General features: G+C 37.8%; 1 protein-coding gene across 1 annotated transcript; it reads right to left on the bottom strand.

Moving 5' to 3' along the window:
- Positions 1–492: 492 nt before the first annotated feature.
- On the bottom strand, positions 493–14075 carry tmco4 (transmembrane and coiled-coil domains 4). The gene is made up of 14 exons (XM_065285202.2): positions 13911–14075; positions 11310–11442; positions 11054–11228; positions 10935–10962; positions 10683–10812; positions 8690–8787; positions 8220–8363; positions 6082–6201; positions 5828–5992; positions 5515–5651; positions 5337–5421; positions 5016–5133; positions 1680–1797; positions 493–1190 (listed from the first exon to the last, which is right to left on the bottom strand). The coding sequence occupies exons 1-14, from the start codon at positions 13954–13956 to the stop codon at positions 669–671; spliced, it is 2019 nt and encodes a 672-aa protein (XP_065141274.1). The 5' UTR covers positions 13957–14075; the 3' UTR covers positions 493–668.
- Positions 14076–14355: the final 280 nt, after the last annotated feature.

Here is a 14355-nt window from a genome sequence, read left to right as displayed (position 1 = left end):
AAATGTACCATATCCAAAAAATTTACTCTTGTTTTGTGGTCCAGGGTCACATACTGTTTTTGAATGTGCATTTTGTGTCAGATCTGTATGGTAGATCTTGTTCTTTAATAAGATTTGCATACGATTATGCAACATAGACCTTACACTGCAAAAAATGACTTTCTTACTTAGTATTTTTGTCTTGTTTTCAGTAAAAATATCTAAAAATTCTTAAATCAAGATGTATTTTCTTGATGAGCAAAACAACCCAAGAAAACAAGTCTAGTTTTTAGACCAAAATATATAAGTGATTTTGTGCATAAAACACGCAAAAAAAATCTGCCAATGGGGTAAGCAAATTTTCTTGAATTTTTCTTGAATTTAGTGTTTAAGAAAAATGTTTAAGATTTTTTGCTTACCCCATTCGCAGATTTTTTGCTTGATTTTTGCACAAATTAACTTAAATTTGGTCTAAAAACTAGACTTATTTTCTTGGGTCATTTTGCTAATCAAGAAAAAGCATCTTAATTTAAGAATTTTTAGAAAACAAGACAAAAATACTAAGAAAATGTTTTCATTTTTTGCAGTGTATCAGTCTTGCTAGCAGCAAATGTGAATCTCAAATATTTCACAGAGCGAAGTTTACAATCCAGACACAAACATTTTGTGAGTTGAGAATTATGCGAACGTTATGACGTCGTTGTGCTTGGCTCAGAACAAGCAGGTTTGCCATTGGCTAATTGGTCCTGTGCTTCAGTGTGTGATTGTTGGCTTGTGTTTGAGTCAGTTTCAGTAGTCCAGTGTGTGTTGTCCCAGTCCCAAGATGCATGGTCAAGATTAGTGTCATTGTCTGATACATTTTCAAGGGGGGCACACGTTGACCGATCCAACCTCTGACTGGGGTCGCAATCATTAATAGAGTCTAGTAAGTCGGATATATCAGGAATGTCCCAGCAATTCTCCGAGTCCGTCCTCTTGCCCCGCACCTTTTCTTCAGTCTGGTTTATGCTTTCACTTAAACTGGTCTCTGTTGTGTCTTTGTTTGATGGTTCCTCTTTCTGATCATCTGGTTCAGACGCTGGTATGTCTAGTTTATCCTTAGTTAAATTAACCAGCTGTAACTGGCTGCCACTGGCTTCTTCTCTAGTAGGAACCCCGACTGCCACAAGGATTGTGTCCATCTGACGCATATAGTCCAGATGTCCGTTCACCTATGAGGTCAAAAGGTATTCAGTACTCAAAGCATTCAATATGCCAGTCAAAATGTTTATTTTTAATGACGCTTGCAAAAAGCTCTGTAACTTAGAACATGGATTGTTATGAATGGATCATTTTAAGTCAAAATGTCCCAATCATTTCATATTCAAGTTGCCTAAAATTATACATAATTTCCATACATTCATACAGGACTGGAACTACACAGAAATGACAACGAGTATCTCACTGGCACTGCAATTATAATAATTACAGTCTTTTGTGGGTGACAATCTAACAATGCCCTTTGTATTCTTGGAGGGGGTGGGGGGTTCGGCAGAAAGCTTCAAATCTCGTTTTTTTTACGAAAGTAACATCAGATGACTTCCGATGGAAATTAAACTTGATTCTGCGATCAGATAAAGTCGTGATATTGTAAAGTTACTCTTGAATCAGAAACCAAATGCACTGCATGAACAATTACTGAAGCGAAAGCGTGTGCTCACCACTGATGACAGATCCACATTTATGATTTTCCGGTCTTGTGAATTGATTGGCTGGAGCCCAGCGACAGATAGCTGCACAGATGAACTTCTGTACAGGAATCCAAGAAGCCAATCGCCTCTAAAGAAAGAAAGATAAAAGCTGACAATCATTTCAATTCCAGTTTGCAAAATTGGATATCTGTAAAAAAGCATGATGTTTAATTATTCTTCTGATGACCTTGTAATGAGGGTTAGCACGTATTTCAAAAATTAAATGACTTAATGATAATGAAGACTCGAAGAAAAATTGTTTTTTATTAGCCCACACCAAAGTATCTTTGATAATCTATCCTTCAAATATGATTTGGGTTTCTACAATAGAAATCTATACACTCTAAAAAACAAACGGTGCTATATAGCACCAAAACAGTTGCTTTGGATCGTAACGATAGAAGAACCATTTTTAGTGCCATATAGCACCGGTGAAGAACCAGTGAAGCACCAGTGAAGCACCAGTGAAGCACCTGTGTAGAACCATATAGTGCTATGTAGAACCATATGTGGTGCTATATGGCCCCTATATGGTTCTACACTGGTGCTTCACTGGTGCTTCACTGGTGCTTCACTGGTTCTTCACCGGTGCTATATGGCACTAAAATGGTTCTTCTATCGTTACGATCCAAAGCAATTGTTTTGGTGCTATATAGCACCGTTTGTTTTTTTAGAGTGTATGTAACGTTTAATTCTGTGATTAACCTTCCTGTTATGTTCAAATTTTAGCAACACTTAATGTTTGGGGTCAAATTGTCTCAAGATCGTTTAATATATGCTTAATACCTTCAAATTTAAAATACAATTTTAGAAAAAAAAAACATAATTTTTTTTTATACATAAATTGTTTATTTAATATATTAATTTCTATGAAACATATCTTTTGTAGCACATAAATTTAGTGTATATTTAGTAAAAAAATAAAAATAGTAATGAAAATAATATATAACATTTATTTTATTTGAGAAGAGTTTTGCAGATCAGTTTTAGAGGAACACTGTGTGAACTGTATGTACATTTATATATTGGCAGAACCTTTTATCAAAAATGAGTAAAAGGAACTTCAAGTTAAAAAGTATCAAGGAAAAGTCAAAAGGTAGGTTTAAAGGTTTAAAAATAAAATTAGCATATTTTTCAGAGATGTCAAAATACCTTTGGGGTCAATTTGACCCCAAACATAATAGGAGGGTTAAGTCAGTGGTTCCCAAACTTTTTCAGTGTGCGGCCCCCCTTGTGTACGGTGCATTCCTTCGCGGCCCCCCAAAGAAAATTTGTGACACAAAACTGTTCTAAGTATAGTTCTTTTGGTTAGTAGCCTTATTTTTTTTAGGTTTAATTACACAAACTTCATGATAAATTAATGTATTTCATAAAATGTCATAAAACTGGGGCCCCCCTGGCACCATATCACGGCCCCCAGTTTGAAAACCAATGGGTTAAGTAACAAAGAACACACGGTTTAAAGTCCAAATTATTACTGTGACAGAAATTAGTTAAGTGGCGTTAGATATTTGTTCAAATCACCTAAACATAAGCACTAAAGCTTTGTTTATACTCGCGCTTTGCTCCGCACCGCGAGCCTCCATATTAATAAACAGACGAGGCGTTTATAGTTGACGCACTTCGCTGTTGCACTATTCTTGAAAATGTCAGGGAGCGACGCAAGCAATCGAGTCCAAAACCAACACAAAGAAGAGGATAGAAGTCGTCGTTCGCTGGAACAACCATGGTACTTATAACATTTGAGCTTGATATATAAATATGAGACATGAATAAAACAACAATCTCTTAAATATGTCTTTATTAAACTTTATCATTTCATTAACGTTTTTAAAACCAAAAAATACAGAAATCTCAAGATTCTTATTTTATTCCTTATCCAGTGGTTCATTCAATACAAACATAAGCCAATAATTCTGAATCATATGTAAAAGAATTTGTGTATTAAATGGCGAAGTTTCAATACTTTATTTGTCAGATAAAAAGTAGGGGTGTAACTCAACAGTTCATTGCGATGCGATACAGTGCCGATCATAGCGGTAAGATATTTATCCACAAACGTTTCTTCGGTTCGATTACAATTAAATTCGGTACGATTACTTTAACCATACTTTGATATTACGTGCCTAGTTAAGTATGTTTTTTTATTACTCACGAATGCAACCAAAATATCTAACATGAACATTTTATTAAACTCTTTAAAAAAGGCACACAAATGGGACATTTACAAAAATAAACTAATGTTGCGTTCACACCAGCCGCGTCAATGTGAAGACGCGTTGATGCGCGTCTGGAGGTCTCACGGCGCTAATGAGGTGTTTAGCGCGGTAGACGCGATTCCACCTAGGCCCGAGTAAATAAAATGTGAACTTTGCCGGAAAAACGTGCCGCGTTAACCAATCAGGAGCTTGCTCTAGTAGTGACATGATTACAGGAAGCGAGTGGAGTCGCAGAAGCCCCTCCCATGATGCAAATTTCCGCGTAAATGTCTCGATTAGAATTTCATGCGCGGCTTTCACGCACAAATGAAGCGAGTACACTCAAACTGTTCAAGCTGCAAACTAGGCGCGGTAGACACGATTTTGATGCCTCAAACGTGGCTGGTGTGAACCCACGGTAAGAAAATTTTTTACTTTTTTAATCAAGCTTATTATGGCAACAGTCAAAGTCTTTCAGCTGGTGCTGGCAAAGGTTATCTGCCAATCTGTATGTCCAATCCATTTTCCAAATACAACATATTTCCAAACCCACGATTTGCGTCTGATAGCAGTCACAACGTCTTCTGCCTCTTTCGCTGTGTTTTTTCTGCTACAACCGCTTTGTTGCTGCATTGCATTCACTTGCTGACACTAGCAAACAAAAATAAACAAAAATGCACGCTTTGGCAGAACTGCGTAGATGGACGTTACATCAAGGAATGAGGATGCGGAGATGGTCAAAATAAAGACACGTGTGGCATCGATGCATCGTATCGTTAGAAATGTAATCAATCCATATCGATGTATTGTTACACCTCTAATAAATAGTACTGTATATGCATTGTTTTGCATGGATTGATCAAAAGGATACATTACAAGTTTGCCTGCTCAGACAGAATCGCCTCAAGGTCAGTCATTTTCACATGTGTTGTCGTGTGTGGTTACAAAAACTGCCGTGCACACCTCCACGCTAAATAAGGGCACCCAACGCACACTACGTTGACGTTATTTTTGGCACGCACCAACACGCTCATGCGGACGCATCGAATACAAACAAATCCTAATAGAGACTTTCGGCATTTTGGCAAATGTTTCCGCCCGGTCTAACCTGCTATATCCATTGACAATCTTCCCAGCCACGACCCTAGACAGCCGCTGCCAAGTCTTCACCGAACCGTCCACCGGGGCTCCCAGCAGCACCACGTCTTCTACCACACCTTCACTACCTGCTCGATAATAAGAAACAAAATGTCCTTCAAACGCCATCAGGATCTCATTTACAGCTTTACACCTTTCAGATTTCTTTCATTACAGACAGAAATAGAAACCAAAAAATCTTATTCTGACATTTCTTAGACAAAGAACTGTTAAGACAAAAAAAAACGTGACATGATCTTCACACTATCTATGAAATGTAATGAAAGAGGACCTTGATCATTAGCCAGCTCCTCCAGGCAGAAGTATATGACACGTGCACCGAGACTAAAACCGATCAGGCTGACGGGTCGCTTTCCCTGCGTGGAAAGAAAAGAAAATTTAACATTCATTTTTAATTAGTCACTTTAAACTAAAATGAGAGAAATCTAAAATATAAAGTTTCTTCTGGCCTGCTGTCTGCTCCGCAGAACCTGGGCGAGATGCTTGCCCACTGCTGCCGAGCGGCTCAGGCAAACGCCCCAAGGGTTGTCGATCACACTGGCTACAGCCAGCAGAGACGCGGGCCATGTTAAAGCTGCTACTATACCTGAACACAGACCAGATTAAAAGCAATGGGGATAGCATGGTTATCATTTAACGAAGAGTGACAATAAATGGTGGCCTGCACAATACTGTATATGAAAATAAATATTAAAATCAAAGCGCTGTACATAAGATAAGTAATACCTTATTATACCATCATATCATTAATACATACCGTACCTGATAAAACTGTGTATTTGAGGGCTTCCTGAGCCACAACACTGGCAAGCCCATCCCATAATGAGTCCACAATCGAGCCCAGGTCTAATAAGTAACGCGATTCCCATTTCAGACAATATTTCTCACCGCATGCTCCCAGACTGGACCACGGTGCTTGAAACGAACCTGGACACAACGTCAATCAAATGGCATGTGAATGCAAAGAACATTAATACGGTTATGGATTATATACGGCTGTTCAGTACGTAACTCACTGTATTTGCCAGTGCAGAGCCACCCGGTCACGGCTATGGTGACATGAAGATGCTTTCCAGAACTCAACGGCAGAAACTCAAATTCTTGTATGGCACCGACACGCTTGTTCATTTTATAACCTGCATGAATCGAGTTATATAAATATGTAAGAGTAGATATAGCTTTTCAGAATCAAATATATTTCACATACAATGATATATAAAGTGATGCTCTTAACCTTGAATTCAGCAACAGCTTTAAATGTAATCATATGCATCAGTATATATATATACTAGATGTTAAAGTGTAGTGGTTACGTGGCTTTGCTGGCAAGCAGAAGGTTACACATTTAACCCTTGTGCATTGTTCAAATTTACTACCCCTTTGTGTTGTTAGTGGATGAAAACATCCACTAAATTAAACGGCTTTATCAGATGAATATTTTTTGCAATTTTTTTTCATAAATCTGTAACCTCAGTGCTGATCAAAACTTAAAAAAAAATTCCATGATTTAAGTCTTTAATTGCCAAGTTCCAGGGTTCCCACACTTTAGTTAACTTCAAATTCAAGCACCTTTCAAGGACTTTCCAGGTCCAATACCCTCAAATTCAAGGAGTAAATGTGGGAACACATTTCAAGTGAGAGCAAGGTTACATCGTGTTACCTTTTAAGATACATTGTTACAGTTCCCTTTCGAGGGAACTCGCGCTGCGGTGACACTTTAGGGACGCCTCCAGGGGAAAGTGCGTCTGAATGTGTTTATCAAATTCAACAAATGGGGAGGCTTAACGACAAAGACAGGGTGATGCGGGAGCCAGGAAGTATATCGCTATCTGAAATATTGCCAAAGACGGCGTTACAAGGACGCAGGAAGTATGGCAAGGTAGACGCAGCGTCTCGTTCCCTTCTCAGGGAACAACGGTTACATACGTAACCCGAGATGTTTTCATGTGTCAAACGCAACTATGCAAAAAAGCATTTTGGTATGAATCAACATTTGCATACAGAAGATATAAGCGTTTAAAGCGAACAGTTTAGCACGTGTGCTTAAAAGGCTAGAAATTTTATGAAATTTTCCTACACTACACAGGAAATCATATGGATTTTTTCCAGAAAACTTATTGAATAAAATAGATTCAACCAATTCCAATGGCCTGTATCTATGTATGTACATTTTCAAAAACTTCCAAGGGCCTTGCATTTTCCCCCCAGAACTTTCAAGGATTTCAAGGACCCGTGGGAACCCTAAAGTTCATAAGTGGTGTCACTGATTTGGGGGGAGAAACACAAAATGACTGACTTTCAATATAAAAAGTGATTGCAAACTGTTTTTTTTTACCTTGTTCATAATAAATGATGTTCATCTAATGCACACACACAAACCCACAATAATATGCTTTTATTATGGAGTTATACTACATATAACATAATGTACAAGCCAGAAATTAAGCTTTGTTTTTGCACAGGGGTATTAAAGGGTTAATAGTGCCACATGGTGATCAAGAGTAAAAATGACAAATTTGACATCTTAGCAAAAGGAAAAATCACAAACATTCAAGAATGCATGATAATAAGGTGTCATAGATCTGCAATCAAAAAATGTGGTTATAATGGAAGTCAATGGGGCAAAAACAGCCACTAACAATAAATGACGGAGAAAAAAATAAAAACTCAAAAACTAAAAATGCATCACAGCCAATGTTTTTTCCAATCTTTGACATGTCCAAGATTGTTGAAAAGATTTTTAAAAAATCACTTTTTATTTTGAAAATCTGTCATTTTGTGTGAGTTTTTTGTCCAAATCAGTGACACCACTTATGAACTTGGCAATTAAAGAGTTAAAATCATGGAATTTTTGTGAAGATTTGGTAGTTTTGATCAGTATTGAGGCTGATTAATGTTTTCATCTACTAACAACACGAAAGGGTAGTAAATTTGCCCACAGTATATCGTTGAGTTTTTGAAAAATTTCAAAGCATTTAAATATAAGATTTGTCACCAAAAATCATTCAATTTGCTGAAACAGAGAGAAAGTTGTGGCCAAATTAAGAGTAAAAAACCCCACTAGTGGATGAAAACATCCCCAACAACACATAAGGGTTAAAGCGCTTCAAAATCTTATACTTGTATATTTTTAACACACACGTATATTGCTGACCTGTTAATCCAGCACCAGCCGCTCCAAACAGAGAGGCCATGATAGCAATGCCTGTGACCGATCCTAAAGCAGCCGCTCCACCGGCTCCCAACACGGCCCCGGCCCCAGCGGCCACCAGAGGAGCCGCCAGCCCTCCGGTCAAACCTGACAACATCCACAGCACATAAGCCATTTTCACACAGACATTACGGAAAATGCATCAGGGATTTGTCCGGGATCTTTAAATTTTTTGGTTCATTCAGACTGCCAATTAATTTTCTGGAAATCGTGCAAATACAGCTTACATATTCAATTGACCTACATATATTATTATATATACAGTTTTACATTCTATGGCACCTTTAATAATTCATTGTAATCACTGCCATTTTGATAAATGTAAATGTGAATGATAACGCTGAATGATGACCTATAATAATGTTCTAGTTTTGATGATCCTTTGAAAATGTAAATATAACAAGAAGACTCACCAATCACAGTCCCGCCGCCAACAGTGGCTAGACCAATCAGCAGGTAGCGTCGCAATTTACGCCCTCTTTCCTTCTTTTGCCTTCTAGATGATTCTTCTCTGTAAGAAGTATGAATTTGAATCATGAAAACCTCACTGGCAGCACTTTTCTCATTTACTCTGAACATGAAACTCATTTAAATGCAGCACAGCAAAGAAATAAAAACCTTGACATCAAGTATAAAATACTTACGGCTATGTGCGGCCTCCTTCAATGGCAGCACAAACATATTAAAAGACAGCAATCAGGAGATGCATTCAGACTGCATGCCCATGGTCAAAACTATTAGTGCATTTCTATTGATTTCAGAAAATATTGTGAAGATATTGATTGTGTCCAAGCGTTTCTGTATTTCAGATTGACATTTTCTTTTGAAATTGCAGACGGCTCAGAGCGAGTTTTGTGAAAATAATCTTTTGTCAATAATCCACAATGATGCTGGATGTCAGAGATGTTCAAAAAGGAAAAATCGTTTAAATATATCTTGAAATCCAAGCATCAAGTTCCTAGAAATGTACTTTAATGAAAAAAAATTTATATTTAACAAAAATTTTGATTTAAAAGCCGTATTTGCTTGACTGAATACACATAAGTGAACATGGAAATTGTTTTTAAATAAGCTTAAAAGCTCAATTGTAGGGGAAAATTTTGAGAAAACATTTCCCTGCCAATGACGCTTTCCTGACAAGTTTTTAAGGTAATTTAATTCCACTAATATCCACTGGATGGCACTCTTACCAAATTTATAAAAACTGAAGCAAAAACTAATTTAATAAAATTTTAAAGTCCGTGTATGTTTTGATCATGGTTTTAAATCTGATCTCTAACAAAATTCCTTTACAAAAATGCAATGATTTCAGCTTTTTGCTCAAAATTTTTTATTTTCGAACAAACCTACCCATACCCTACCCGAGGTTACAAAAAGAGAACAAAAGAAGATAGGATGAAAACTTTTTATTTCCCATTTTGTTTCTTTGTTTTTTTAGAAAGCAGAGGGTCTGTTCTTTACGGAGCCCCTTAGGGAACATGGAGAAAAAATTTAATAAAGTTTAGTTTCCTGTGCGCACGTGAAACTATCGCGTTTAGTTGCGTGTGTGCACGTGAAACTTTCACGTGCGCACGCCATAGTTTCAGGTGCCATAGTTTCACATGCCCGCGCCATAGTTTCACGTGCCCGCGCCATAGTTTCACGTGCCATAGTTTCACTTGCCCACGCCATAGTTTCACGTGCCCGCGCCATAGTTTCACGTGCCCGCGCCATAGTTTCACGTGCCCGCGCCATAGTTTCACGTGCCCGCGCCATAGTTTCACGTGCGCGCGCCATAGTTTCACCTGCTCACGCCATAGTTTCACCTGCGCACGCCATAGTTTCACCTGCGCACGCCATAGTTTCATGTACGCACGCCATAGTTTACGTGAGCACGCAAAACTAAACTTTAAAAACAATTCTGCACATGAAGGTTTCATGTGAGCACATGAAAAATTCACGTGAGCACATGACACTAAACTTTTTTTTTACTCCAATGTCACCTTAGGGGCTCGGTAGTTCTTTAATTTGATATATTTGTATGTTTATATATTTCTAGAAGATATTTTCCTGAAAGGCATTTTGTGAAACTTGTAAAAAACCACAAAAAAATGCAGGCGGGGAATTAGTTCTTGAAAAAAAGTCTTGAATATTAAGAAGATTTGAGGTTATTCTCTTCGCCCTTAACTAACTCTGTGTCTCGAGGTTTTGATCTTTTGATCAAAATTACTTTAAATTTTTAAAACTGAACACGGACATCACATGCCAAGTCAATTTTCTGAAAGAGTGGCATTTTAATATAGTTGTGAATAATTAATAGATATGAAAAAGAAATGAGCTTCTTCTCTCATCTTTCTAAAAGAAGATGTCAAGAACCCCATTGAGATGTTAAGGAGCAGCTGAGAAGAGAAGAAAAGTTTCACTCACTCGCTCTCCTCCACTGCCTCTCTCAATTTCTCTCCGAGAGTCTCTTCAAAATCTTCCAGCTGCTGCTGGGAGACGCGCAGGAGACAGCTCACGTGTCGGATCAGAACCCGAGCTCTCGCATCGTAAAGTCCTGCATGAGAAGAATCAGAAACAGCTATTACACCAGAAACCTCTGGAAACCATGAAAGAAACTCCAACATCTGCTGAAGATATTAAGAAATTATATTTTCTTGCACGCCAATATAAACTCACCATCTTTGACAGAGAATGATACGAGATCCTGAAAATTAAAAGAAAACATCACATTGCATGAATGTTCACATATGACAGTGCAAATAGGTTCAAGCATTTGGTTAAACTGATTTGTGTACCTGAGTGATTGGTAACGCTCCATTTTTGAGCAGTGGCTCTGCATGTAAGATAGACAGGAAGGTGTCAGTACCTTCAAACCCGTGCCCTGCCAAGAAAGCCTGCATTACCGGCATGACAGACTCGTCTAGATTCAGCCATCGTACGAGACTCTCCAGATATGTCTCACGGAAACTCCTGCGTTCAAAAGAAATTTAACAAATAAATCACAAGCACACTAGAAAACATTACCGTACATGGACATGTTAATGCAATTACTTTTGCTCAGGTCCATGAAACAGATGACCCAGGGACACACCACATAATCCAGCATAAGCAAAACGTCCTGGTTCACTCAGCTGTTGACCAAACACCTCCACTGATAACTTATCGTGAACTGATCCCCCTGGATCTACAATAAAATGACAAAATTCAAAACTGGAGAAGGACATCTGATCTTTCATTCTGGAGTTAACATGGTTACAAATTTGCATTCATTTGTTTACTGACCTAGACATGTGCAGAGTATTTCAAGGTTTAAGTTTCATTATAAGAGCAATTTTGAATGAGTTGTCATAAGATCAAACAACTGCAGATGTGTAGAAAATCATCATACATGTAAATCATTATACCTGCTTATGTTTATTTTACAAAAGGACCAACAAACAGCTTTATTGTCATTTCGGGCATATACACCTTGAACAAAGCCTTTAAGATTTCTTTATATTTTTACTTTATTGTTTATATAATTTATTGCATACAGTCAGAAGGGTGTTGTACAAAGCATTTCACTATATACACTCACCTAAAGGATTATTAGGAACACCTGTTCAATTTCTCATTAATGCAATTATCTAATCATCCAATCACATGGCAGTTGCTTCAATGCATTTAGGGGTGTGGTCCTGGTCAAGACAATCTCCTAAACTTCAAACTGAATGTCAGAATGGGAATTTAAGCAATTTTAAGCGTGGCATGGTTGTTGGTGCCAGACGGGCAGGTCTGAGTATTTAACAATCTGCTTAGTTACTGGGATTTTCACACACAACCATTTCTAGGGTTTACAAAAAATGGTGTGAAAAGGAACAAACATCCAGTATGCAGCAGTCCTGTGGACGAAAATGCATTGTTGATTCTGGAGGTCAAAGGAGAATGGGCCGACTGATACAAACCACTCATTACAACCGAGGTATGCAGCAAAGCATTTGTGAAGCCACAACACGCACAACCTTGAGGCGGATAAGCTACAACAGCAAAAGACCCCACCGGGTACCACTTATCTCCAATACAAATAGGAAAAAGAAGCTACAATTTGCACGAGCTCACCAAAATTGGACAGTTGAAGACTGGAAAAATGTTGAGACATTCAGATGGTAGAGTCAGAATTTGGAATAAACAGAATGGGAACATGGATTCCTCATGCCACTGTGCAGGCTGGTGTTGGTGGTGTAATGATGTGGGGGATGTTTTCTTGGCACACTTAGTGGCCCCTTAGTGCCAATTAGGCATCGTTTAAATGCCACGGCCTACCTGAGCATTGTTTCTGACCATGTGCATCCCTTTATGACTACCATGTACCCATCCTCTAATGACTACTTCCAGCAGGATAACGCACCATGTCACAAAGCTCAAATCATTTCAAATTGGTTTCTTGAACACGACAATGAATCCACTGTACTAAAATGGCCCCCACAGTCACCAGATCTCAACCTAATAGAGCATCTTTAGGATGTGGAGGAGCGAGAGCTTCGTGCCCTGGATGTGCATCCCACAAATGTCCATCAACTGCAAGATGCTATCCTATCAATATGGGCCAACATTTCTAAAGAATGTGTTCAGCACCTTGTTGAATCAATGCCACATAGAATTAAAGCAGTTCTGAAGGCGAAAGGGGGTCAAACACAGTATTAGTATGGTGTTCCTAATAATCTTTTAGGTGAGTGTATAGCAAATTGTGTGTATAAAACAACTTTCCAAGAAAACACAAGACACAACACTGTGGGCCTGAACTGTGTAAAAATAAATGTTTATTGTAAACAGTCTATCTATATTTTGAACACAGTTTTTTTCCAAGTAATTAACCCATTCAAACCAAATCAATCTTAATAGTTATCATTCATTCTGTATATAATTATTTATAAGTGATATATTATTGTTAATTAGGACTGGAAATGAAACGCATTATATTAAGATGCATGGCTGTACCTGATATATTTGTAGCAATAGCCAACAATACATTGTATAGCTCAAAATTATAAATGTTTTCATTTTTCATGTGAATGTGCAAAGATTGATCCAGACATGCTATTGTGGAAAGAAAGCATATAACGTTACCGTAAGTATAAAGTAACCTGTGTGTCTATGTGGAAAGATCAATATTATGGTTCCAGATTGAGTTCAGATCGGAATTAAATTTAATGTTTCTACTATAGTCACGTGTTGTTATTATTATAAAAACATGACATCACACCAACAACAAGCAATGTAACACACCTATAATATAACGCAATTTTTGAGATTGGTTCTCGTAAAATTGACTGGTAATAATGTGTTTTGTTTTATTTGTTCAAAAAACAAACAAATGTGTGTATTTGTTTAACGTTACAGCCCAGCGTTGGTCATTTAGCAGCTGTTGGACACGTCAGTACAAAAAGCGCTGTCAAATCACTGAACATAATATATAAATAACATATACATTAACAATAAATTATCAAAATTCATAAAACAACGAAACCCAGCGCAACACCACAGCAACTAATACAACGTTTTAACCCATTCGCAATAAGAAACAGATAAGACTTTTATTTTGTTTATGGTGTCTAAGATCATTTGAAGGGCCTGCACGTATGTAACTGCACGTTTAGTGAATAATATAAATACCTGGCGTCAGTTTCGGACCCCCAGTGTTGTTATTTGTCGGGTCCATAGGCTTCGTCCAACAGTACAAATATAGCAGATTTGTTTTCGCATGCAGAAAAGTTTTTACTTTCTTTTTGCGATCGACGAAAGTTCACCACAGATTTGTTTACCTCAGTAGCAGCAGCGCCTCCTACCGACTTCATTAATTCCGTTATTTTCGAATCCCGCCTATGCGAAGGACCGGCGTATGAATATTAATGAGAAAGGGGGAGGTTGCCCAGAGACGGGGAGTGGATTGGCTGACATGCGACGTCGGCCTGTTCAATAAGAATCCTGGGGAAAGTTTGCTTCATGAATATTAAATATTAAACTTTGATTACAGGAATGTTACGAAGAAACCGTCAGTATGACATTAGAAGTTGTTTAACGACATTAAGTCTTTATAAAAAATATTCATACTTTCGAT

The sequence above is a fragment of the Paramisgurnus dabryanus genome, chromosome 21 (assembly GCF_030506205.2).
Source record: "Paramisgurnus dabryanus chromosome 21, PD_genome_1.1, whole genome shotgun sequence".
Classification (NCBI taxonomy): domain Eukaryota; kingdom Metazoa; phylum Chordata; class Actinopteri; order Cypriniformes; family Cobitidae; genus Paramisgurnus; species Paramisgurnus dabryanus.
Note: the sequence above shows the minus strand (reverse complement) of the source record. Positions and strands in the feature narration are given on the sequence as shown.

What these genes read in the sequence shown, in the direction of transcription:
- tmco4 (XM_065285202.2), bottom strand. Translation starts at nt 13,956, where the DNA reads ATGGACCCGACAAATAACAACACTGGGGGTCCGAAACTGACGCCAG. An exon ending in GAGGCAGTGGAGGAGAGCGA is followed by an intron (nt 8,788 to 10,682) that starts GTGAGTGAAACT and finishes TACTTCTTACAG; the next exon opens with AGAAGAATCATCTAGAAGGC. An exon ending in ATTGTCAATGGATATAGCAG is followed by an intron (nt 1,798 to 5,015) that starts GTTAGACCGGGC and finishes TTCTTTCTTTAG; the next exon opens with AGGCGATTGGCTTCTTGGAT.